Genomic DNA, 25827 nt, shown 5'->3' on the forward strand with positions numbered 1-25827 from the left:
TTGCAGTCCAAGGGACTCTCAAGAGTCTTCTCCAACACCATAGTTCAAAAGCATCAGTTTTTCGGTGCTCAGCTTTCTTCACAGTCCAACTCTCACATCCATACATAACCACTGGAAAAACCATAGCCTTGACCAGATGGACCTTTGTTGGCAAAGTAATGTCTCTGCTTTTTAATATACTATCTAGGTTGGTCATAACTTTCCTTCCAAGCAGTAAGCGTCTTTTAATTTCACGGCTGCAGTCACCATCTGCAGTGATTTTTGAGCCCAAAAAAATAAAGTCTGACAGTTTCCACGGTCTCCCCATCAATTTGCCATGAGGTGATGGGACCAGATGCCATGATCTTAGTTTTCTGAATGTTAAGCTCTAAGCCAACTTTTTCACTCTCCTCTTTCACTTTCATCAAGAGGCTTGGCTTTTTAGTTCCTCTTCACTTTCTGCCATAAGGGTGGTGTCATCTGCATATCTGAGGTTATTGATATTTCTCCCGGCAATCTTGATTCCAGCTTGTGCTTCTTCCAGCCCAGCGTTTCTCATGAGTTCCAAAGAATATCCAGGAGAGATAAGAAAGTCTTCCTCAGCAATCAATGCAAAGAAATAGAGGAAAACAATAGAATGGGAAAGACTAGAGATCTCTTCAAGAAAATTAGAGATACCAAGGGAACATTTCATGCAAAAATGGGCTCAATAAAGGACAGAAATGGTATGGACCTAACAGAAGAAGATATTAAGAAGAGGTGGCAAGAATACACAGAAGAACTGTACTAAAAAGATCGTCAAGACCCAGATAATCACAATGGTGTGATCACTCACCTAGAGCCAGACATCCTGGAATGTGAAGTCAAGTGGGCCTTAGAAAGCATCACTACGAACAAAGCTAGTGGATATGATGGAATTCCAGTTGAGCTATTTCAAATCCTGAAAGATGATGCTGTGAAAGTGCTGCACTCAATATACCAGCAAATTTGGAAAACTCAGCAGTGGCCACAGGACCAGAAAAGGTCCGTTTTCATTCCAATCCCTAAGAAAGGCAATCCCAAAGAATGCTCAAACTACCACACAATTGTACTCATCTCACACGCTAGTAAGGTAATGCTCAAAATTCTCCAAGCCAGGCTTCAGCAATACATGAACCGAGAACTTCCAGATGTTCAAGCTGGTGTTAGAAAAGGCAGAGGAACCAGAGATCAAATTGCCAACATCTGCTGGATCATCGAAAAAGCAAGAGAGTTCCAGAAAAACATCTATTTCTGCTTTATTGACTACACCAAAGCCTTCAACTGTGTGGATCACAATAAACTGGAAAATTCTGAAGGAGATGGGAATACCAGACCACCTGACCTGCCTCTTGAGAAACCTGTATGCAGGTCAGGAAGCAACAGTTACAACTGGACATGGAACAACAGACTGGTTCCAAATAGGAAAAGGAGTACGTCAAGGCTGTATATTGTCACCCTGCTTATTTAACTTATATGCAGAGTACATCACTCATTATTAGAGAAATGCAAATCAAAACCACAATAAGGAACCATTTCATGCCAGTCAGAATGGCTGCTATCCAAAAGTCTATAAGCAATAAATGCTGGAGAGGGTGTGGAGAAAAGGGAACCCTCTTACACTGTTGGTGGGAATGCAAACTAGTACAGCCACTATGGAGAACAGTGTGGAGATTCCTTAAAAAACTGGAAATAGAACTGCCATATGACCCAGTAATCCCACTCCTGGGCATACACACCGAGGAAACCAGATCTGAAAGAGACACGTGTACCCCAATGTTCATCACAGCACTGTTTATAATAGCCAGGACATGGAAGCAACCTAGATGCACATCAGCAGATGAATGGATAAGAAATCTGTGGTACATATACACAATGGAATGTTACTCAGCCATTAAAAAGAATACATTTGAATCAGTTCTAATGAGATGGATGAAACTGGAGCCCATTATACAGAGTGAAGTAAGACAGAAAGAAAAACACCAATACAGTATACTAATGCATATATATGGAATTCAGAAAGATGGTAATGATAACCCTATATACAATACAGAAAAAGAGACACATGTATAGAACAGAATTTTGGACTCTGTGGGAGAAGGTGAGGGTGGGATGATCTGAGAGAATAGCATTGAAACATGTATATTATCAATTGTGAAACAGATCCCCAGTCCAGGTTGGATGCATGAGACAAGTGCTCAGGGCTGGTGCCCTGGGAAGACCCAGAGGGATGGGATGGGGAGGGAGGCAGGAGGGGGGATCGGGATGGGGAACACATGTAAATCCATGGCTGATTCATGTCAATGTATGGCAAAAACCACTACAATATTGTAAAGTAATTAGCCTCCAACTAATACAAATAAATGGAAAAAAAAAGAATTCAAAATAGTGCACACTTTCAAGAACCCTATTTCAAGTGGTAAATTACACCCTGTAAAAGATCAACAAGCACAGGGAAACCCACTCCACTCACTATTAAATCAAAAGTGCATGGACTAATCACCTCACACCAGTCAGAATGGCCATCATCAAAAACTATACAAACACCACGTGCTGCCCAGGATGTGGAGAAAAGGGAAGCCTCCTGCACCAATGCCCAGGATGCAAACTGGTAACAACCACAATGTAGGATAGTGTGGAGGTTACTTAATGAAAATGAGAAGGAGACTAGAAGACTCCCTAACACCACACACAGAAATAAACTCCACAAAGTATAAAGATCTTACCGGAAATTCGGATACCGTGAAATTCTTGAGAAAAATATAGAAAAGACACACTTTTCCAATAATTACATCAAGTTCTTTTACAATCCACCTGTTAGAATAATGAAAAATAAACATGAAATAAGAAAACAGGAACTAACTATCCCTTAAAAAGTTTGCACAGGAAAGGAAACCCTAAAGGAAAGACAAAGACAACCCTAAGAAGAGGGGAAATATTTGCAAACATAACCCCAAGAATTCATCTCCAAAACAAACGGCTCCTGCAGCTCAATATAAAAACACCAACAGTCCCAGAAGACATGGGCCGGAGATTAGGAGGGTGTTTCTGAGGAAGTCATAGTGTCTGCCATGACGCACAAGAAAAACTCTCACCATCACTAATTACCAGAGAAATGCAAATCAAAAGTCTAAAGAGGTATCACCTCACACCAGCTCAATACCAATTCAAAACTGCAAAAAGAAATGCTGGCTTGCCGTTAACAACTGAATGTTCATTGGCCTTTAACACATTCTGATTTTAATACCAAGCTACACTTACATATTGGGTTAGCCAAAGGGTTCCTCTGGTCTTTAGGTAAAGATAAGACACATTTTTCATTTTCACCAAGAACTTTATTGAACAACATATTCATTTTGTTCTACTACCTTCTGCCAATTTTCAGGCAACTTATAACTCATAATTCCATCATCCCAAAACTTTTTATATTTTTGAGCAAAGAACTGTTGTAGGTGCCTTTGGCACTCTGCCAGGGTATTGATATTTTCTTCGCTAAGAGAATTTTGTAAAGACTGAAATATATGGACATCTGAAGGTGGAATGTCTGGTGAACACAGCTGATGAATCAGAACTTCCCCGCCAAGCTGTTAACAGTTTTTGCCTGGTCATCAAGGAAACATGTGGTCTTACAGTATCTTGATGAAGATTATGTTTTCTGTTTACTAATTCCAGACACCTTTTGTCAAGTGCTGCCTTCAGTTGGTCTAACTGAAGAGCATTGGGAGCATTATTGGAATTAATCGTTTGGTTTTCTGGAAGGAGCTCATAATAGAGGACTCCCTTCCACTCCCACCATATACATGACATCACCTTCTTTGGATGAAGACCAACCTGGGTGTGGCTGGTGGTGGTTCATTTTCTTGCCCCCATAATCTCTTCCATTCCACATTATTGTACTGTATCCACTTTTCATCGCTTGTCACAATTTGCTTTAAAAACAGAACGTTCTCCTTATGTTTAAGTAGAGAATCACATGTGAAAATAAGATCAAGAAGGTTTTCTTAACTTATTTGGAACCCAAACATTAAAGTGATTAACCTAACCAAGCTGGTACAAATGATGTTTAACAACTGATTTGGATATTTTGAGTATGCCCACTGTCTCCCTCGTAGTGTAACATGGATTGTCCTCAAAAAAATCTCAACTTGATCACTATCAATCTCAACTGGTCTACCTGACTGTGGGGCATCATCCAGCAAGAAATCTCCAGCACGAAACTTCACAAACCACTTCTGACACATTTAATCAGTCACAGCACCTTCTCCATAAACTGCACAAATCTTTTTTGCATTTCTGTTGCACTTTTCTTTTTCTTAAAATAATAAAGCATAATATGCTGAAAACATTGTTTTTTTCCTTCCATTTTCATTACTAAAATGGCTATACAAAAGTCTACCAATTTTGGTAAGCTATTTTTAAATGCATGCTGGTATGACAGTTGTCACATTACAATCTAATAAAATTGCTTCTTTTGAATGAAGTTAAACACAACTAAGCGCTACTAGAGTCACTGTATGGGAAAAAAATGAACTTTCTGGTCAACCCAACATTTTATCTGATGTAGGATTTCAATGTCTAACAAAAAAGACAGTATTTTACACACTATTACAATTTGTTGCTGTTCTATCGTGTCCGACTCTGCAACCTCATGGATGGCAGCATGCCAGGACTCCCTGCTGCCAATCAAATTTTGACTTGCTTCAAAAATATTTCATGATGAGTATACTTCCATTAAAAACCAGAATGGTAAATTGTCCAGTTCACCCCCTCAGACAGTCCTAGTGAATTTCTGAAATTCAGTGCTGTGATTATTCAACGTCATAATTTAGAAATTCCAACTGAAGTAGAGCCCACCAGTCCTGTGCCTTGATCGGAAAATGGAGAACAAAAAGCAAAGTAAAGGTTAACCTAAGTCAACTGACTCTCTGTTTCAAGAGTGCTGTGTCTGAATGCTTGCGTGCCCCCAGAGCCACACACAGTAGGCGGGGCCGCCCCTGGCGGGCGGCAGGTCATGAGGGCAGGGTCCCCAGGAGTGGGGCTCATGCCCTTATGAAGGAGACAGTCCCTAGCCCCTCTCCTCCGCGTGAGACACAAGGAGAAGTCTGCCACCAAAAGAGAGTCCTCACCCTGCCAGGCTGGTACCCCAACCCTGACTGTCAGCCTCCAGAGCGATGAGACATAGATTTCTACTGTTCATGGGATGGGCCACTATCTGTGGCAGTTTGTGACAGCAGCCCAGAGGGACCACGGCAATATCAGCAGTAATGCACGGGAATCTGTAATCTAAAAAAGTTACAATAGCACCACAAAAATTAAAACCCTGAAGTATAAAGCTTACAAAATATATATATGCACGCGTGCAGAAAACACTCAGGTGAGCACAAATTATAAAATACAGAGCTCTTCCTTGTTCATGAGCAATGCACTCACCGTTGTTAAAAGGATCATTCTTTCTGTAGATTCAACAGAATCTCAGTCAAATTCCTCCCAAACATATTTGACAAACTGTTTCAAAACCTAAAGGAGATGACAGAAGACTAAACAACAAAGTTACAGAAACCCATCGTTCAAACCCAAAAACTTATGGTAAAGCGATAGAAATGAAGAGTGTGATGCTGGAGAGCAGAGACATAGAACAGAACAGAAAGCACAAAAATAGACCCATGTGAATCTAGTCAAGTGACCAGTCAACGGACAGTTTAAGAGAGAAAGGAAGTGTGTAATAGAGGAAGGAAGTGTGTCCACAAATGGCCAGGAAGCAACTGGCAGCCACGTAGGAAAATGAACGTAGATACAAATACTCTAACTCACACAAAAATTCACTCAGAATGGTCCGCAAACATTAATTTTTCAAATGCAAAATCATAACCATTATAGAAGAAAATCTATATAATCTTGGGTTTGGTATGAGTTTTTAAATAAAACACCAAACACTAGTCTATGAAAGAAAAAAAAAATGATGCTGTCTATTAAAGTTTAAAATGTCTATCTCATGAAAGATGCTGTTAAGAGAATAAAAAGACCGATCACAGGGGTTTCCCTGGTGGTCTGATGGTGGTGAATCCACCTCCCAACGCAGGGCACACAGATCCCGTCACTGCTCCAGGAAGACTCCACATGCTGCACGGCAGTTCTTCAGGGCTCCAATTTCTCCACATCCTTGCCAACAGTAATTTCCTCTTTCTTTTCTTTTTATAGTAGCCATTCTAATAGATGCGAAGTGGTATCTTGCTGTGGGTTATTTCTGTTTTTGTTTGTGTGGGTTGAGCCTTGAGGGCTGCGGGATCTTAGTTCACCAACCAGGGATTGAACCTGAGTCTTTGGCAGTGAAAGCACAAAGTTCGAACCATAAGATCACCAGGGAATTCCCTCTCACTGTGGTTTTCTCACTTCCCTGATGGCTAGTGATGCTGAACATCTTTTCACGTGCTTACTGGCACTGGGTTTAGCAATGACTTCTTGGGTATGACAACAAAAACACAGGCAGTAAGATAAAACATAAATTAACTGCACTTCACAAATACTTAAAGCTTCTGTGCTTCAAACGATCCTCTCAAGAAAGTGAAGAAAAAAAGAACCTACAGAATAGAAAAAAATATTTGCTAATCACAAGTCTGATAAGCATCTTGTATCCAGAATATACAGAGAGTTCTTACAACTCAGCTACAAAGGGATAAACAACCCAAATTTAAAATGGGCAAAGGACTTATCTCCAAATAAGATACACAGATGGCATGAACAGCTGCTCAGCATCATTAGCTGTCAAGGGTACACAAATAAAAACCACAGTGTGGTACCGCTTCACATCCATTAGAATGGCTGTTATCAAAACAACTTAATTCACAAAAGGAAAAAAAAGAAATGAAAAAAAAAGGACACTAACAAGAGTTGGAAAAAAAATATGCAGAACATGGAGCCACAGTACACTGCCAATGGGCATGTAACGTTGCAGGCACTGAGGAAAACAGTTTGGCAATTCTTCAAAAAGATGAACACAGAGTTAACACATAATCTATCAAGTATAAACCTAGGAACACACACAAAGAATTGAAAACAGGTATTCAAACAAAAACTTATACAGTAGCTTTCATAGCAGCACAGTTCTCAAGAGTGAAAATGCGGAAATAACCCAAACATCTGTCTAAGGACGAGCGTGCAGTCTGTCCATAGACTGTCCACTACAATGTGGACAAACCTCAGAACCACTACACTAAGAGGAAAAGAAAAGAACACTAAACGCCATGTGCTATACCACGCCGTTTGTATGAAATATCCACAGTAGGTAAATCATAAGACAGAAAGTGGGCTGTGAGGGCCGGAGGTCACAGGGAGGGTGGAGAGGGGGGTGGGTGCTTAGAGGGTTTCTGTTCAGCGTGAAAACTAGACAGAGGTGACAGCTGCACAGAGGACAGACGCACTGAATGTCACAGGGGCCTACACTTTAAAACAGTTCATTTCATCCTATATAAATTTCACCGCATCGACAGCCAGAGAGACAGCGCCCTGAGCCCCCCAGGCAGCCCCCGCCTCAGCAGAGCCTCAGGGCCGGCCACGGCCCGGCTGCCTCGGGGCCCGGCCCGCCACCCTCTGGATACTCGTGCCCCAGCCACACTGTCACTTAGCTCCTCCCTCCGGCAGCTCCCTCATTAAGTCCCAGGCCACCTTCCCGGCCTCCTTCACAGGCACATGGGGATCCGCAACCCCTCATCAGGGCTCATGGGGTCTCAGCGTGCAGTTGCCAAGGTTCGTTTCCCAGAACAGGTGGAAATTAGTGTTTCCTGAGCCTCACTGTGTATAGGCACCTGGCTCAGGTTGTCCTGAGGGGCAGGCATGGCCCATCTACATTCACCAGCCTCTAAAAGTGGCTTCTCACTCAGGCAAGAGCAGGACCAAGTGTGTGAGTCAAACAAACACCATGCCCAGCCGTCTAGTCCTGCGGGGCTCAGGTCCACATGTGCTGCAGGAGCCACACAGATGCTACTATAAATACACTGGCCTGGGGCTCCCCAGGGCCGGCTCTAGGAAGTGGATTCACACTGGTATTTTTATCCTTGGTTAGAGCAGAGGGTGCCTGCGCCTCACTTCCGTCCACATACCTCCACTCTCTGGAAACTAAAGATACACTTGGGGTCCTGCCTGGTCCCGTCTGTGGCTCTCCACAAACCTCAGGGCTCCACAGCATGCAGTGGGGCGGGGTGGGGGGCCTGTCTGAGCCAGAGGGACCTGTGCATTCAGGACCTGGGGAGGCTTTGCTTCTCTCTGCTCAGAACACAGGGAGGTGCCTCTCCGGCCCAGCAACCAGGAGACAGGCCTCCATCTACCCCACCTGCAATACGTCAGCACTTCCAACCTCAGGGCAGGCCCGGCCGCCCTTGCTAAACAGATGACCCCAGTGCCAGACCCAAGTCCCGCAGCCAGAAGGGACAGGGTCTGTGTGTGAGGCCCAGGGAGAGTGCTAGGGAGGCCCCGGAGGGACCCTGGCACCCCAGGACCAGCAGGGATTCAGAGACGTCTGGTAGAGGCAGGGACACTGCCCAGAAAGGGGAAGTCCTACTCCAGTACCTGCTAACATGACCTTTTATAGAAACAGGACCTCAGCCCATAATTCAGCCAAAATAGAGCAAGTCTTTCAGGTCAGCCCTGATCCACTGTGATGACACTTGTATAAAGAGGGGCTCTGGACAGAAGTCAGGGCCCAGGCTGGAGCTGTGCAGCCTCAAGCCAGGAATCACCCAAGCCATGCACAGCCTGAGTCAGGTCCTCGCTGGTACCCCCACGGCCCCGCCAACACTGTGATTTCACACTTCCGGCCCCCAGAACTGCGAGACCATGAATTTCTGCTGTTCTAAGCCACCCAGCTTGTGGTACGCTGCTGCAGCAGCACCGGGGGACAGACAGGCACCCTCTGCCCTGCCCCCCTTTCTCCAGACCACGGAGAAGGTGACAGGCAGGGCCCTTCACAGACCAAGGCCATGGCAGGCGGTCACTCTGGCCCTGACCCTTGGGGCTCTGGCCATAGCTCGCAGCTTCCTGGGGCCCCTGGCAGGATGAGGAGGAGGAGGAGCGGGGGGCCTCCCTGAGCTGGTCACTGAGCACCCCCAGAAACCCCAAGCAGCAGACCCCAGCTCCCCTCTATGTCGTCTGAGCCCGCCCCCGAGCCATCAGCAATTTGAAACAGCCATTCGTCCCTTTTAATCTCGGTAGGGGAGGGAGCCCAGGGAGGCACAGAAAGCGGACCCTCGGCCTCATCGCTGCGTCTCACCTGTGTCCACGGGGCCCAGACTGGCCTCTCAAGGGGCTGAGGGCAGAACAGGCTGTGGGGACAACACCTCGCTTTTCCGAGGGGCCTGGGGTTAAGCCCAGAAGCAGGGAGGGGAATGGTGGATGGGGGCCAGGATGGCAGGACGCTGAGGGCAGAGGCCCAGGCCCACAGGTGTGGGGTGGGGGGAGAGCCCACCTGCCTCCACCCAGACCCGACACCTGACCACCACATGGGTGGCCCTGCGCAGGAGGTCCAGTGCCAGTCACAGGTCAGCTCCAGGGCCGCTGGTCCATGAGCTGCAGGATGGACAGGCTGCAGCACCGCGGGCCTGTCCACACAGCACCTCCCGGCCGGGAGTCCAGGCTCGACCAGTCACAGAAAATGCCATGAGGGGTGGGGGAGGTGGCGGTGTGGTGGGGGGGCGCAGAGCTCCACGCTTCCCAGGAAGGCGGGGGTCAGCTCCCCACAGAGCAGTCCAGGGCGCAGTAGTCACCGCTGCTACCCTCACACTGGGGGGGCGCCAGCCAGGGGTGGCCGGCAGAGGCAGAGGCCCGGTCCTCCTGAGGCAGGTAGGCGGGCGACGGCGCCGCCTGCTCCCCGTGTCCCGCTGGCAGCACACCTGCTGGGAGCCCGGGCCCAGGGCCGACCTCCTCCTCCAGGCCCGCCGACGGCCAGGCGTCCGCTGGGTCACAGTGCAGCAAAGCAACGGCCTCCCGGACTCGGGCCTCCAGGAGGGCTCCTCGTGGGGGGCCAACACAGTCCTGGCCTGCCTGTGGGCCGGCTCCGCAGGCCCCTATCCAGGTCTAGAACAGAGCAACAGGAAGAGGGCAGGCCTCAGGAGGCGTGTTCAGGACTCAGCATGGGAACAGCCGCCCCTTCTCCACAAAGCTCTCCAGACAGCCACACCCAGAGGCCCAGAGCGCCCTGTCCACCCGCCATGGGCCAGCCCAGCCTCGGCACAGGCCCCCTTCCTCCCCCCCCTGCACAGGGCCCGGGGCTCACAGAGGCCTAAGCCAGAGTGTAGATACGGGCCCCTCACCCCAACCCCACTACCCACACACACACACACAAACACATGCACACACGCGGTGCTGTTGGGCCTAGCACCTCTGGGCCAAGGTCAGCAGACCTGGACCCCTCTGTGGGACCACAGGAGGCCCCCCACCTTCCAAAAGGAAGCTGTTTCTACATATAAATCAACGAAGTTAGAACACTCCCTTTCACCATGCACACACAAAAATAGTTAGAACACTCCCTTTCACCAGCACACACAAAAAAATTCAAAATGACTTAAAGATCTAAACATAAGACATGTCACCATAAGACTCCTAGAAGAGAACATAGGCAAAACATTCCCTAACATAAATCATACTAAAGTTTTCACAGGTCAGTCTCCCAAGGCAACAGAAATAAAAATAAGCAAATGCAACCTAATCAATCTAACAAGCTTTTCCACAACAAAGGAAACCATAAACAAAATGAAAAGACAACATACATACTAGGAGAAAATATTTGCAAACAATGTGACCAACAAGGGATTAATTTTTAAAATATACAAACAGCTCATACAACTCACTAACAACATCAACAAAAGAAAAAATCAAAAAATGGGTGAAAGACTGAAAAAGACATTTCTCCAAAGAAGAAACACAAATGGCCAAGAGTTACATGAAACAATGCTTGCCATCAGTAATTATTAGAGAAATGCAAATAGAAACTACAATGAGGTACCATCTCACGCAGGTCAGAATGACCATCATTAAAAACTACAAATAGGGCTTCCCTGGTGGTACAGTGGATAAGAATCCACCTGCCAATACAGAGGACGTGGGTTCGATCCCTGGTCCAGGAAGATCGCACGTGCCGTGGAGCAACTAAGCCTGTGCATCACAACTACTGAGCCCACGTGCTGTGAGTACAGAAGCCCACAGGCCTAGAGCTCATGCTCCCCACAAGAGACGTCACTGCAGGGAGAAGCCTGCACACAGCCACAGAGAGTAGTCCTCGCTCACCACAACCAGAGAAAGCACACACACAGCAACGAGGACCCAGCACAAACAAAAATACATAAATAAGTAAAACAAGCAATAAATTCTGAAGACGGTGTAGAGAAAAGGGAACCCTCCTACACTGTTAGTGGGAATAAACTGGTGATCCACTGCAGAAAACTGTATGGATGCTCCTTAAAAGAAAAAAACAGAGCTACCATATGATCCAGCAATCCCACACCTGGGCATATATCCAGACAAAATTCTAATTCAAAAAGATACATGCATCACCATGTGTAAAATTAGACAGCTGGTAGAACTTTGCTATATGAGGCAGGGAGCTCAAATCTGATGCTCTGTGACAACCTAAAGGGGTGGGAGATGTGAGGGAGTTTCAAGAGGTAAGGGACATGCATACATACATACATACATACATATATACATATATACATATATAACTGAAACCAACACAATATTGTAAAACAACTACCCTCCAATTAAAAATATATAATTTTTTTAAAAAAGATACATGTACTTCAATGTTCACTGAAGTATTATGCACAATAGCCAAGACATAGAAACAATCTAAATGTCCATCAATATGTGAATGGATAAAGAAGATGTGTGTGTGTGTGTATGTGTACACACGCGCACAGTGGAATATAACTCAGCCATAAAAAGAATGAAATAATGCCATTTGCAGCAACACGGTTGTAATCAGAGATTATCATACTAAGTGAAATAAGTCAGACAAAGACAAATACCATGTGAGATCACTTATACGACACAAGTGAACATGTCTACAAAACAGAAACAGGCTCCTGGACATAGAAGACACTTGTGATTGCCAAGGGGGTGGGGGAGAGATATTCTGGGAGCTTGGGGCTAGCAGACACAAACTAACATACACGACGGATAAACAGCAAGGTCCTCTTGTAGAGCCAATACCCTATGACCAACCATCATGGAAAAGAATTTTTTAAGAAGCTGTTTCCTACATGGGGCCAGGGATCTCCATCGAGTGCAGCATACACACCTTCCATCGGAGAGCCAGTCCATGGCTCCAGACCACGTCCTGGGGGGTCTAACTAACCCCCGGCAGCTCCTGTGGTTCTACAGGCAAGGGGCTGGGTGCCTACAGCCCAGAAGGGGAGCTCAGGGTAACCTTTGCCCCACAGCCCTGATCAAGGGCTCAGCTTTAAGCTCCAAATCGTCTCTCTCGATGACAACCTTAAAAACCATACTTTCTGTTAAGAGAGAAAAGGGCCAGGCGGAACCCAGCCGTGCAGGGCCAGCAGGGAGAACCCGGGCAGAGCCGGTCAGCAGACCCCCAGACATCCTCTGACAAAGCAAGGGGCCTGAGACAGTGGCACCAGCGACCACCGTAGAGATCCCCTGCTGCTCCTTCCGCCTGTGGGGCAGGGGCACCCGGCCAGCAGCAGGAACCGCGGGCCACCAGGCTGTCCTCAGCATGGCCTGTGAGAGCCCACAAAGGCAGCATGTCGGGGGTGGGAGATCAACTCATCACAACCACCCAGCGGGCCTGGAGGGGCCAGGCCCTCCACAGTGGCCACCAGAGTAGCCCAGGGACCAGGGACGGCCCCAGGGCAGCAGAAGACACAGCCCCCCGAGCTGGCACCTCAAAGGGCTGCTGCAAACCAGAAGAGGCAATGTCACAAGAATCTTCACGCTTTTCCATCAGCAATGAAATCAGAGACACAAGAGGAAAAAGAACTCAGCAAGACGACAAAGCTGATTTTCTTCTTGCCCATTTGAGTCACAGTGTGTGTATATCTATATATATACTCTACAGGCCACTGTATACACTAAAAAAGCTCAAAGCACTGACAGAGGCCCCCAAGCCTCCCCCAAGCCCACATCCTGGGTAGGCCGGACATCTGGGCACCCCGGCCCCACCCCCAGCCCTGGCCCGCAGGATCACAAACCTGGAAGTCCCCGTTGTGCACGCTGTACAGAGGCTGGAAGAATGGGCCTGGGGATGGCACGTCCTGGTACAAGGCTGTCTTCATCCTGCAGCCAGGAGACAGCAGTCAGAGGCTGCAGAGACCTGGCCAGGGGCTCCTCACAGCCCCGCTCCAGCAGTCACTGCAGGGACCTCGGCTCCTTCTGGCAGCAGGCCTGTCCCTGCCCCATGTGCGCTCTCCCCTCACTGGGTCCAGGTCTGACACCTGGCACCTATGGCCCCCGCGCAGGTGACTCCACAGAACTGAGTTATACCAAGCCATGCAATGGAGCTGCCCAGCTTTGTCCTCAGTCTGAGAGGGAGACAGCACCTCCAGGAAGCCCGCCTGATTTCTTCCTGAGCATCTACCCACCCAGGACCCAGTGGTCCTCCCCTGAGGACGGCACACTGGGCTCCAGCCCAGCAGGTCCAGGTCAACCTCAGCAGCCTCCCCAGGGGCCTGGCCGGATTCCCCACACCAGGGCTGGCCTCAGGGGCCAACAGGTCACGTCATGTCGGGAGCCAAGAAGAGGACAAGCGAACGCCCCACCCATGACAAGGCTCTGGGTAAAGGTCATGGACCCAAGGAGGCCATGAACCAAGGGGAATCCGAGTCCAGTAGGCTCCGGGACACTCCCTATTCTTGCTATATGTGTCTTGTCTGTGCTAATACTCTTTCTTGGAATTCTTGGTGGTTTTTCGCTGTTCCTGGTAGACCTCGGGGAAGGTCCCAGGGACATCTCTAGGGTGTAAACGTCTGGGGGCTTCCCAGAAGAGTTAGGCTTACTCTGCCCCCAGGGAGATGGGAACCATATGAATAACCTGGTATGCGGGAGGTATTTAGATTTAGGCCATTTATAGATATGTGGGATTTTATATATAGAAGATATATTAGGGAATATGGAAATAGATTAGAAGTTAAAACTGCTTATAAATGTGATTGTGAATCCCATCCCTGGACACGCAAACACTATTAGATTTAGTTGTAAGTTTAATAACCACACAATGCCAAAATTCTCATATTGTAGAGTAAGGGTTAAGGCAGCTGCGGCGCTGCTGCTACTCCATTTCCCCTGCCCATGGTGTACCTGGGAGTACACTAGAAAGTAGTGTTAGTGCTATAGGTATCATAGACGGCTGTGTGAAAATAGAATGAATTATGGCTTGTAGATTAAATAGTAAGCAAGATATTGTAGTATGTGTATAATATAAAAGTTAAGTTTTTATAGTAGGTAAAATTATAATAGAAGCTATAGTGGTTAAGTGATTGATTATACTGTAAAACTGTTAAAATATTTTTTGCCTGTAGCTATGTGTTTCTTTGTAGCTAACGTTTGTCTATTCAAGTGAAGCAGTGAAGCAAGAAGAACGTTTAAACCTGAAAACAGAGTGGGCTAAGAGGTCCAAAACAATCCTTGTCACGCGCCACTAGGGACGGAAGATTTTGTACCCTGGGAAATTATGTCTTGGAAAATATCCCCTGACTTGTTTTGCTGATCTAAGGGGGACGTCATTTGGAAAGATCTGAAAACAATAATTCGTACCTTGGCCCCAGTAGAAAAAAAGATATATAAGGTGTTATAGAAAAAATAAAGAGAAGAAGTTTTCCACTGCAAGTGTGTGTGTGTGTGTGTGTGTGTGTGTGTTTGAATTCGCCGACGCCGCTCATCCCAAGGGTTCCCTGGACCAGCGGAGGCTGGACCCCCGCAACATCACATGCACCCGCACGTCCTGTCAGTTTCTGTTCCTGAGACCCTGGCACTTCCCCCCCCTTTGCTCCATCTCTGCTTCTCCTGCCAGCTCCCACACCTGCCTCCGTCTCCACCACTGCTGGAGGCCCCGCAGGCCTCCTCCTCATTTGTACCATGAACTTCCTCTCTCAAAACATCAGCCAGGTCACATCACGTGTGGCCAGGCTTCAAGGGTTTTCCTTTGACCCAAGGAAAAGTCTGACCCCTCCCTCGCCCAGGGTTTCTCTGTCCAGCCGCCTCTCACCCTCTCTGCTCCCTGTCCACACCCGGCCAGCCTCCTGTGGGGCCAGCCCTGCACCCCTGTCACCTGACCATGTGATGGCTTGTTTCAGGGGGGCCTCTGCGTTCATCTGGATCTCAGCAGCATCCCCCAGGGCCGGGGACAGGGGCCCACGGAAACCAGACGCCCAGCACTGTCCCCACACCAGGCAACGGGCTGACACCTCCAGAGGCAGGAGACAGAGCTCAGACCACAGCCCGGTGCCTCTGGGTCCCTCCAGGGCTCTTTGGGAACACACTGCCTGCCACCCCCATGCATGTGGCAACTTGGGAACTCCCCACTGGTCCAGGGCAGAGGCCTGAAGCCCCTCCCCATCCAGGAGCATGCGGGGAGGGGCTGCAGGTTTGGACCTTCAACGCACTGTTGACCCCATGCCCAAACACACACACACGATCACACACACACAAGCACACGCTCCCACACACGATCACACACACACAACCACACGCTCCCGCACACGATCACACGCACATAAGCACATGCTCTCACACACACCCCTGGCTACCCACCTGGGCGACAGTTTGAACAGTAAGTAGGTCAGGCTGCTCAGCAGGAGGAAGATGGACACAGCGACCAGGGTGCTGTCGGCCTGCCCCAGAGCAGGGACCAGGCCACCTGCGGCGAGAAGGACCAGGGCTGTGTCCCTCTGACTCGCCTGGCAAGGCATCCAGGCAAGCACCTGGGCCACAGGGAAAGTACGTGACAGGCCCTGGAGGTTTGTTTCATGCATGCAAGAGCACCTTGGTGAGGCACCCACCCCCGGGCCTCGCCTTTTCCATCCACAGGGTCAACAGGGTCTGTGACCCTTCAGGACCTCCATCCACGGGGTCAGCCAGGCCACCCTAAGCAGACGAGGCCACACCTGGCTCCATGGGCAGCAGCGGGGCCTGGGGCCACAGTCACTCCCGGGAGAACCCCAAGCTGACCCTGTTGACCACCTCAGGGAGAGGGGGTAGGAGGGGGGAAGGTGGGACACTCGGAGGCAGGCAGGGGCCCCACCCAGACCCTGGGGGCAGCGGCCACGGCAGTGCCCACCTCGTCTCGGGGGGGTGGCAAAGCAGGCAGGCTGGCTCCAGTCACTCCACACGCCGTCATATTGCTCCTCCTCCGCCACCTCGCCCTCTAGGGTGGCCATCTGGACGCGCAGCCGGGCCTCATAGGCAGAACTGGGGTCCAACTCGGCAGCTTCAAGTTTGAGCCAGGTCACCCCAACGATGTGATCCTTGTGCCGAGCCCACTGGGGACAAGGACAGCCAGGAGGTGCTGGTGGTGAGACTGGGTCGTCAGCCCTCGAGGACACGCACACGGGCACACTGCACTTGTCCGCACGCGTACGTCCATTCACTTGCGTGCACACTCATCCACACAGGCAGGCCCTGTGAACACGTGTGCACACACACACTCTGCACTCACATAGACTTGGCTCTGATCACTGCCTTCCTCGTAATTCCAAGGTGAGAGCACCCTGGTGGGAAGAGCAGCGTCTCCTGTTGCTTCCAGGAGAGACCCAGGGTGGGCGACCCAGTTTTACCTCCCAGGCTTCCTCCTGCCTCTTGAAGGCCAGCTCATAGCTGAGGAGCGTGGCCAGCGGCTCCAAGGCAGGACTGATGCTCCAGGTCAGGACACAGTGCTCAGAGCTGACGTTGCTCTGCAAGTCCAAGGGGGGGTCCAGCTTCACTGAAAGAGTACAAAGCCACGTGAGGGTGTGTGGGTCAGCACGTCCGAGACTGGGGATCAGAAAGATTCCCAGGAAAGATGAGGGTGTGACCGAGGCCCTCTCAGAGCAAGGCCTCACTGGGAGACTGGTCCAGAGAAGGCCCAGGTGGGACGAGACAGCTATGACTTCCCCCAACCCGAGGCAGCGAAGGCGTGTCTCAAATCTAAGCAGCTGCTGCACGTTCTTCCTGGTGCGCCTGAAGTGCCTTTCAAGGGGCTCACGCTGCAGCTCCTGCCCCGACTCAAAGCCCTGTGCCTCCATCCTCCTCCAGGCCCGAGCCCCCCGGCAACCAGTGAGCCCGCCCCCCGCCCCCCGGGCCCCACCTGCTGCAAGCCCTGGATCTGTCCGCAGGGACCGGGAGCACTGACTGGGTGGCGGGGGTTATGGGCGGTGGGCTCTGTGATCAGGGGGTTCCCCGTCAACATGCCCGACCCAGGTCTCACCGTGTCTCCGGGGCAGATACTGTGGATCCACCAGGCTGACCTGCTCCTTCCCAGAGACGTGGCGGTGGAAGGTGATGGTGAAGTTGTCAGCAGGCACAAGGACCTCCTCGGGTGGCAGCTCCACGGTGCAAACGCCAGCCCAGAAGACACACTTGTGCTCGCTGCCCAGCGCGAGGTTGCTGGAAAGGACGCACGTGGGCACCAAGGGACCATGGCCCCCCCCTCCGGCCCCCTGCCCGCCCTGCCCTCCAGCCTCACCTGGTGAAGAGCAGCCAGGAGCCGGCTCCCTGGCCTGGCGCTGGGCCAGGCCAGCGGCACTCAATCCTGAGGATGTTGTTATTGTAGCAGGTGAAAGCCCCAGGCCCTGGCCCTGGGAACAGCGACCGTGGCAAGTCCACCGTGGCTGCCTCAGGGCAGGGGCAGGGTCAGGGGAGGGCCTAGCACTGACCCCCTCTGATAGGGCAGGCCTGAGAGAAGGAGCCCCAAGGTGACCACGGCGGGGCTGGGCGCCCCGAGGGGACGGGCTTTGACCGTGCGCCTCGGGTGGGGCCGAAGCTCCAAATGGTCTGCGGAAGACCGGCACCAGCAGCCCAGACCCTGCCGCGCTCTGCACCCACACCCCCCGAACCCTGAGCCAGCCCTTACCTCCTCTGTCCCCCAGGACAGGGACCCCCAGGCCGAGCCAGGCGCAGAGCAGGAAGCAAGTGCCCGCCTCTCGCATCAGAACTTCACTCTGCAAGGTCCAACCTGGAACAGGCTGGGCTGAGGCGCCATGTAGAGAGCACCCCCCCCCGAGGTGGCACTGTCAGGGGGCGCTTCAAGCAAGTCACCACCTGCCCCCTCATCCTACCCCGTGAAGGAGGCTGAGCCCGCAGGGGAGTGGCACCAGCAGGAGCTCAAACTCAGGCCCCCCAGGTCGCTGGCCTCGGAATCAGCCACGTGTCCAGGTCTGTCCAGCAGGCAACACTCCGAGCCTGGGCCCCAGGTCCCTCCCACAGGGGAGGCAGGGCTGGGGGAGCATGGTTGTGGATGACAACAGAAGGACAGATCTACTGGAGCCCCTGGTGTCACACCTGGGCCGACTGTGCAAGCTGTATCATCCACGTGAGCTCCCACCAGAGCCATGAGAGGCGGGGCGTGATCCCTGGTCCCCGACCAGGAGCTGATCCCAGGGCTCTGCCCCAGGAGAGCAGAGGAAAGGCAGCGGGTGTCCACACGCTCGCCAGCACCTCCCACACTGTCTGCCACAGGTCCATCCCGAGGAGCCCTACAGAGGACAGCACCCTGGGGCAGGACTCCTAGTGCAGGGGGCTGTGTGCGATGAAGTACCTTAGGGTGAGCAGGCTGCTGACGCCCTGTCACCCCATTTTTGCAGCCCCAGATATTACACTGATAGCTCCTTCGCAGGAAGCAGGGCCAGCCTGGTTATGCAAGCCTGATGGGTGATAAGGACTCAGAAAAGCATCAGACAAGCACAGACCGCAGCACGGAAGCACTCAGAGCCCGCACCCACTCTCCCAGCAGCAGACGCCCTCCCCCGCCCCCCACAGCCTCTTCATGGACCCACAGGACAGATCCCTGTCGGGTCAACAGGCAGGAAGACCTCACCCGCCCCTGGACTAAAGCATCACCTGCCACAAACCGCCAGGGCAGTCACGGGTGGAGGGAACCAGCTCTCAGGGAGCCTGAGACGGGGTCAGAGGAGCACCAGGATGCAGGGGGTGGGGGGCGGGGGGCACTTAGGATGTGGGGGGAAGGGGGCACTTAGGATGTTGAGGGTGGAGGGTACTTAGGATGTGAGGGGAGGGAGCAGTTAGGATGTGGGGGGCAGGAGGCACTTAGGATGTGGGGGGAAGGGGCACTTAGGATGTGGGGGGAAGGGGCACTTAGGATGTGGGGGGTGGAGGGCACTTAGGATGTGGGGGAAAGGGGGCACTTAGGATGTGGGGGGAAGGGGCACTTAGGATGTGGGGAGTGGAGGGCACTTAGGATGTGGGGGGCAGGGGGCACTTAGGATGTGAGGGGAGTGGAGGGCACTTAGGATGTGAGGGGCAGGGGGCACTTAGGATGTGGGGAGTGGAGGGCACTTAGGATGTGGGGGGCAGGAGGCACTTAGGATGTGGGGGGTGGAGGGCACTTAGGATGTGGGGGGAGGGAGCACTTAGGATGTGGGGGGCAGGGGGCACTTAGGATGTGAGGAGTGGAGGGCACTTAGGATGTGGGGGGAAGGGGCACTTAGGATGTGGGGGGCAGGGGGCACTTAGGATGTGGGGGGTGGAGGGCACTTAGGATGTGGGGGGCAGGAGGCACTTAGGATGTGGGGGCAGGGGGCACTTAGGATGTGGGGAGTGGAGGACACTTAGGATGTGGGGGGAAGGGGCACTTGGGATGTGGGGGGCAGGGGGACTTAGGATGTGAGGGGAGGGAGCACTTAGGATGTGAGGGGAGGGAGCACTTAGGATGTGGGGGGCAGGGGGGCACTTAGGATGTGGGGGCAGGGGGACTTAGGACGCAGGGGCACAGCTGCCACTGCAGGCAAGAGCTGGCCCGGGCCCCAGCGTGGTCAGCCATAGCCACAGCATGGAGGGACGACTGCATCTGTGAGACCTGGGCCAGCAGGGCCACAGGCTGCCTCAGGAGCATGGAGTGGGCGGCTCCTAGCTCAGCCGGCCCCCAGGTCAGGCGTGAGGAGGACAGACCCGCACAGGACACTCGTGCCAAGTGGCAGGCCTGGAGCCACCCTGGGGAGAGGTGGGCAGGGCAAGCAGCCCACAGCCATCTGCGGGGAGGCCCCACGCTCCCTCCACTCAGAGCTCCCGTCCACACCCAGCGAGTCGGGCGGGGCGGCGCCGGCACTGTGCTCCAAACGGGAGCAGGCCGAGGGCCAGAGACCCCAGGCTGGCTGGATCAGGGGCACCGTCTCCAGAACTGGGCACACATCCCCCTAGTTTCTACACAAGCCTGCAAGCCTGCCCCGCCCTTGAGGCAGGGCCGTCCCATCCTTGACAGCAGACACTGGGCCAGGTCGGGTAGGAAGCCCAGCAGCTACTCCCTGGTCCTGGAAGAGGCGCCGGGATGGCCCCGGGGAAGCCCAATCACACCCAGAGGAGACAGGTCGCGGGGCACCTGCGACGTAGTCCTGCGAGGGGCCGGGCCGACATCCCCACCCGGCTTGTCCCTTCCCACTTGGACACAGCCTTCAGCACACAGCGCTCCAGCCCCTTTTCCCAACCCTGTTTCCTCCCTGGCCTTGGCATCAAGGTCTGGCCAAATGACCACCAGCCCACAGCCCACCAGCCCGGCCTGCCATGAAGTCATAGGCTGCCATGCAGCTGGACCCCTGCCGGGACCTCCCAGGGTCGGTTCCCCCAGGCCTCACCAGGTGAGATGCCCGCAGGGCGGGGTTTATACATTGCACCACACCCTCCAGATTGGCTTCACCCACTTCCTGTCCCCTTTCACACAGTCTGTATTTTTTCATGGGGAAAGAGGGGTACCCCGTTACTCTCCCTGCCCATCCCAGAAGGTAGCAGATGCAGGGGGTGGGATGGAGGCTGTGGTTGAAATGACACTGGTTCACCACTGCCCTCACTGCTGGGATGGGAGGATGGAATCCAGAGGCTGGCTCCCGAGGCAGCTTGGACACGGGGGAGGTAGGCCTGAGACTCGGCGCCCACGGCAAGCCAGCACCCCAGGGCAAAGGGCCGAGGACCCTGCTGGGCAAGGGCAAGGAGTGGGGCCGTCAGGGCAGGGAGGCTGGCCGGCAAGAAGGCGCACTCGCCACCTGTACTGAGACGGCCGAGCCAGACAGGCACCTGCCTCAGGGCAGTGGACGTCCCGGGACACAGAAAGGCCAGGCCAGAGTCAGGGCGAGGTGAGGGCGGGATGCAGGGGGCCTGGGGTGGACGGGGCCCAGAGAGCAGGAGCCAGGACAAAGGGCGGGAGGTGCTGAGGCTGGGAACGGGAGGGACAGAGGGCCTCGGGACGAGCCCCTCACTCTCCCCCCACACCGCCGTCGCTGCCTTCCGTCCACGGCGTGGCTGGAAGGATGAGGACACCAGCCTGGGGTTCGACGGGGTGGGACGCTCTGCTCCACCCGCACCCACCCGGCCCCGCCAGCAGCCTGCACTGGACGTCAGCAGTTCTGGCATCAGGCTCCCACAGGGCGTCTGATTCATGCTGTGCCCTCCCACCTGCTCCCAACTGAAGAGACATCCCAACCCTCCCCCAGACCCGCCCTTGCCTGGAGGCCCTGGGAGGGGGTTCTGGAGCCCTCTTCCTCCCTGTCTTCTTAGTGGCGTAGCCCTCCTGGAAGCCTGCCCTCTCCTGCTGCCCTGCCCACAGGTCCCAGGGGGAGTCCACAGACTCCTCTTCAGACCTAAAGCCTCTCAAAGGCATGGGTGAGAGAAGGGGCTTTACCAGCCCCAGGACTGAACCCCGTCTCCACTCACAGTCGTCCAGGCTGAGGCCACCTGACCCTAGAATGCCCACGTGCTGCCCCCAAGAGGGCAGGAACGACCCTGGCCCTCACCCTACCGCTAACTCCACCTGACGAGCTCAGCGTCCTCCCCTCTGCCCAGTGGCACCCACGATGCTTACAGGCCAGGCCAGGACACCCGCCACTCCTATAGCACATGTCTGTAGCCAGGACATGCCCGAGACAGGACAGAGTTGATAAACCAGGGTGGCCTCCCAAACGCCCTGCCGCCCTTCTGAACGTGGTCCTCACGCTCCTCCTGAGCTCGGGGCTGGCGGGCCACCTGCCCCGTCCCCCAGTGTCCACGCTGACTTGAGCAGTAAAGACACTCACTTGACCAGGCGACACTCACCTCTCCAGATGCAGCTGCCGGCGCCCATGGCAGGCGTGATGCTCCCGAGACCTGCAGGTGGCTTGTCACCCAGCCGCCCCTGCACTTGCAGCAAAGTCCCTCTGCCTGATTCAGGAGATAACTGCACCGACCAGTGACGTGAGCCTAGCGCGGGAGGCTGACACAGGCCGCCCACATCTGAAACCACGAGCACAGAGCGCGGCGGCTGGCCTAAGGGGGGCGAGAGGGGACCAGCACCCACCATAAACCCCACCTTCCACCCCCAGGGACGGCAGGCTGCCACACGTGGGCCTGGGGACCGTCCATCGATTGCTGGGTGATCAGGGCTGCTCACTGAACTGGCTCAGAGCAGCGCCTGCCTCCCAGGCAGATTGCATCTTGGCAATCCCTGAGCACAGGGGTGGGTGGAGAGGGAGTCAAACCTAACAGTACTGCAGGCTCGCTTAAGGAAGGAGATAAAAGATGGGAGCCCCTGCCCCCGCCCCGTGGGAAGTCGGGCCCAAGTCCCTCCAGACCACGTCTACGTTCCAGCAAACGCTCGTTTAACGGCCTGCTCGTTGCTCAGCTCTTTTCAAATTCTTTTCAGAGAAGCACATAAAAACCTACCTCACGCCTTTACTGGTGGTACAGACCATGGTTTAATAATCCTGTTGGTGGACAATTTCACTGTTGCCTACATCCGCTATTTCAATTTAATGGACATATATATATATATATATAGATGTATATATAATGGACATACAACACTGCATTACTTTCTGGTGTAAATATGCCATTTTAAATGAGTAATTCCAGGCCTGGATCTTTAATCACCAGGATGAGTGCTATACAAAAAAAAACAGGCTGGGGCAACCTGTCAGGCTTAAGACCTCAAAACAAATGCTGCCAAGTGGCCCCCCAGAAATACACAGACTTCTGCTCCCATCAGACATGTAAGGATGCCTGCAGCCCTCACCAATTGCATTTGATAGCAGTCTTTTAAATCTTTGCCAATCTGATAGGCAAAGATGTTTCAGTGTTGTCTTGCACTTCCTTGGTTATCAGTAAAGATAAGCATCTTTTTAAAAACTTATTGACTGTGCGTTCTTAGGGGTGCCAAATAAGGTTGCACTTTAGCGTGCCCCTGTGCCTGAGTTTACATATGTGTGTTTTTATGTGTCTGCTCTGTGCATTAACCCAGCTGAGGGGAGATCTGGAGACGCCAGAGCTGCAGCTCTCTGGAGTTGGAGAAACCAGTACCCAGAGCAAGATGGCATCAGAGGCTCAAATCCATGACACACCTTAGGAATGACCAGGGACAAGATCATACTTCTAACAAATAAATGTTAATCAGCTTGGCCCCTTACACACTTTTATACTCACTGGTGCCATCCCTTCCCTAGTATCCTTATCAAGAGAGCGTCCTTCTCTCTCAGGCTAGAACTCACTCCCTTGAGACCAACAGACCACACACCACCCGCACACAACCCACAGGAGAGCATGCAGGCTACAGAGACGGGAGAGCATGTCACAGACATGCACACTGAGGTGCGTGAAGAAGGCCACCTCCTCTGCCCAGCAATTGTTCCGATGCCACAGCCTGGCACCCCACCACCTCCCATAACACACAGTTCAGTTCAATTGTTCAGTCGTGCCCAACCCTTTGTGACCCCATGGACTGCAGCACACCAGGCCTCCCTGTCCATCACCAACTCCCGAAGCTTACTCAAACTCATGTCCATTGAGTCGGTGATACCATTCAACCATCTCATCCTCTGTCATCCCCTTCTCCTCCTGCCTTCAATCCTTCCCAGCTTTTCAAATGAGTCAGTTCTTCACATCAGGTGGCCAAAGTATTGGAGTTTCAGCTTCAGCATCAGTCCTTCCAATGAATATTCAGGACCGATGCCCTTTAGGATGGACTGAATGAGTCTCCTTGCAGTCCAAGGGACTCTCAAGAGTCTTCTCCAACACCACAGTTCAAAAGCATCAATTCGTTGGTGCTCAGCTTTCTTTACAGTCTAACTCTCACATCCATACATGACCACTGGAAAAACCATAGCTTTAACTGGACAGACCCTTGTAGGCAAAGTAATGTCTCTGCTTTTTAATACGCTGTCTAGGTTGGTCATAACATACAGATATAAACAAAGCAAATTCCGCAGATGGAGGGAAAACCTCAGACACAAAGACAATACAACCAGGGCGACTAAGTATCTCCCGAAACCCAGCCCCTTGAAAGACAAGCACAGAATAGCAAGCACCGCTGGTCAGACAGGCCCTAAGGATGGGACACACTGAGCTACATACATCCTCATACGTGACGAGGAAGACCAGCCACAGGGCAAGCCCGCCCCCCTGTTAAAAAACTTGTGAGCTAAAACCAGTTAAAACAGAAAATGTGCAGGTGGTCCAGTGGTTAGGACTCTGCGCTTTCACTGCCCTGCGCCCAGGTTCGCTCTAGTCGGGGAACCGAGATCTCACGTGCTGCGCCTCAAGGCCACAGATAAATTTAATAAATAAATAATAACTTTGTATATTTTCAAATGGTTGGGGAAAAAATAAAGAATTACATGCCGCGTGGAATGACTATGAAATTCAAATGTCAGGGCCCACCTTCTGGAACACCGCCTGTGTGCTGTCTGCAGCTGCCCTCCTGCACGACGGCGGAGTACTGGTCACAGGGCTTTGAGCCCTGCCCTGCCCGCTCATGGCTCAGCAGAGATCATACCAGCATTTCAAGGCCACAGTGTTTCACAACACTTCTGCTGGCTTGCTTACACTGCACACCCGTCATGTCACAGTAAGAAGACAGGGCTCCGAACGCCTTGTCTTTAAGGCGCAGTGTAGTGTGAGCTGTCGTGTCAGCGAGCTGGATGGCAGGAGTTTCGTGCAGCGACACCACAATGGTCGACATCACCAGGCTGAGCGCTCCTCTGGCATGAGTCTCAACACAAAGCAGAATTCCGTCACAAAAATAAAAATGAGGCAACGGAATTAAGTTTCCCAGGGACCCGTCGTTAACCCAGGAAGGAAAGCCACTGAGGGTGACTTAACTGCGTCTGATCACAGAGCTGAGGAAGTGTGTCCAGATGAGATGCACTTAAGACCATTCATTTTTGGTCAAGAACAGCTGTTCTGAAAGCTAAGGACACTGGGAGCAACGTCACGTGAATTAAAAATAAGGCAGATAACCTGAAGCACCTTTCCTCGGCTCTCAACAGCTCCAAAAGTCACTGGACCCAGCCCTCTGCCAATTCTGCGAGGCATCGATGCCTCAATGCTGAGCGGGGAAGGGACTGAAGAATGAGCTTCTGGGCACAGATCAAGGGAGCAACTAGCAACTCACGTGGGAGCACTTGCAAAGCCGAGAAAACGTGAGCTCGGGAGACGGGCAGCTGGAACCTGCTGCCGGGTGAGCACAGGTGCAGCGCGAGGTCACACAGTTGGCAGCCTTGTGGAGAACATGTCCACAGCCTGTAACTCGTCACTGCAATGCTCACCGGCAAACACGCTGAGGACAACATCTGTGTCTCTCACCACCGGCAGCTACTGACCCATCAGCAACTGACCCGTCACAGTGCCCTGCATCTGCCCCCCGCCCTGAACCAGGGTGAG

General features: G+C 52.6%; 1 protein-coding gene across 3 annotated transcripts; it reads right to left on the bottom strand.

Moving 5' to 3' along the window:
- Positions 1–4215: 4215 nt before the first annotated feature.
- On the bottom strand, positions 4216–22558 carry LOC110141301 (interleukin-9 receptor-like). Of its 3 annotated transcripts, none has more exons than XM_070461286.1 (9): positions 22231–22558; positions 18047–18148; positions 17660–17771; positions 17402–17562; positions 16773–16918; positions 16277–16478; positions 15751–15856; positions 13194–13278; positions 4216–10062 (listed from the first exon to the last, which is right to left on the bottom strand). In XM_070461286.1, exons 1-9 carry the CDS (start codon positions 22472–22474, stop codon positions 9715–9717), a joined length of 1506 nt encoding a protein of 501 aa, XP_070317387.1. In that variant the 5' UTR covers positions 22475–22558; the 3' UTR covers positions 4216–9714. The 3 variants fall into 3 exon arrangements, with proteins under 3 accessions (XP_070317387.1, XP_020755838.2, XP_070317388.1); XM_020900179.2 differs by having other exon boundaries at positions 17402–17580; XM_070461287.1 differs by lacking the exon at positions 18047–18148 and having other exon boundaries at positions 17402–17580.
- Positions 22559–25827: the final 3269 nt, after the last annotated feature.

This window comes from Odocoileus virginianus, chromosome 33, assembly GCF_023699985.2.
Source record: "Odocoileus virginianus isolate 20LAN1187 ecotype Illinois chromosome 33, Ovbor_1.2, whole genome shotgun sequence".
NCBI lineage: Eukaryota > Metazoa > Chordata > Mammalia > Artiodactyla > Cervidae > Odocoileus > Odocoileus virginianus.

Bases quoted from the DNA above. Each gene is read 5' to 3' on its own strand.
- LOC110141301 (XM_020900179.2), bottom strand. From the start codon at position 22,474: ATGGTGGGTGCTGGTCCCCTCTCGCCCCCCTTAGGCCAGCCGCCGCGC. The intron at 16,479-16,772 runs GTAAAACTGGGT...CCTTGTCCCCAG, and splicing joins GGCAGGAGGAAGCCTGGGAG to TGGGCTCGGCACAAGGATCA. The intron at 10,063-13,193 runs GTTTGTGATCCT...GCTCTGTTCTAG, and splicing joins TGCACAACGGGGACTTCCAG to ACCTGGATAGGGGCCTGCGG.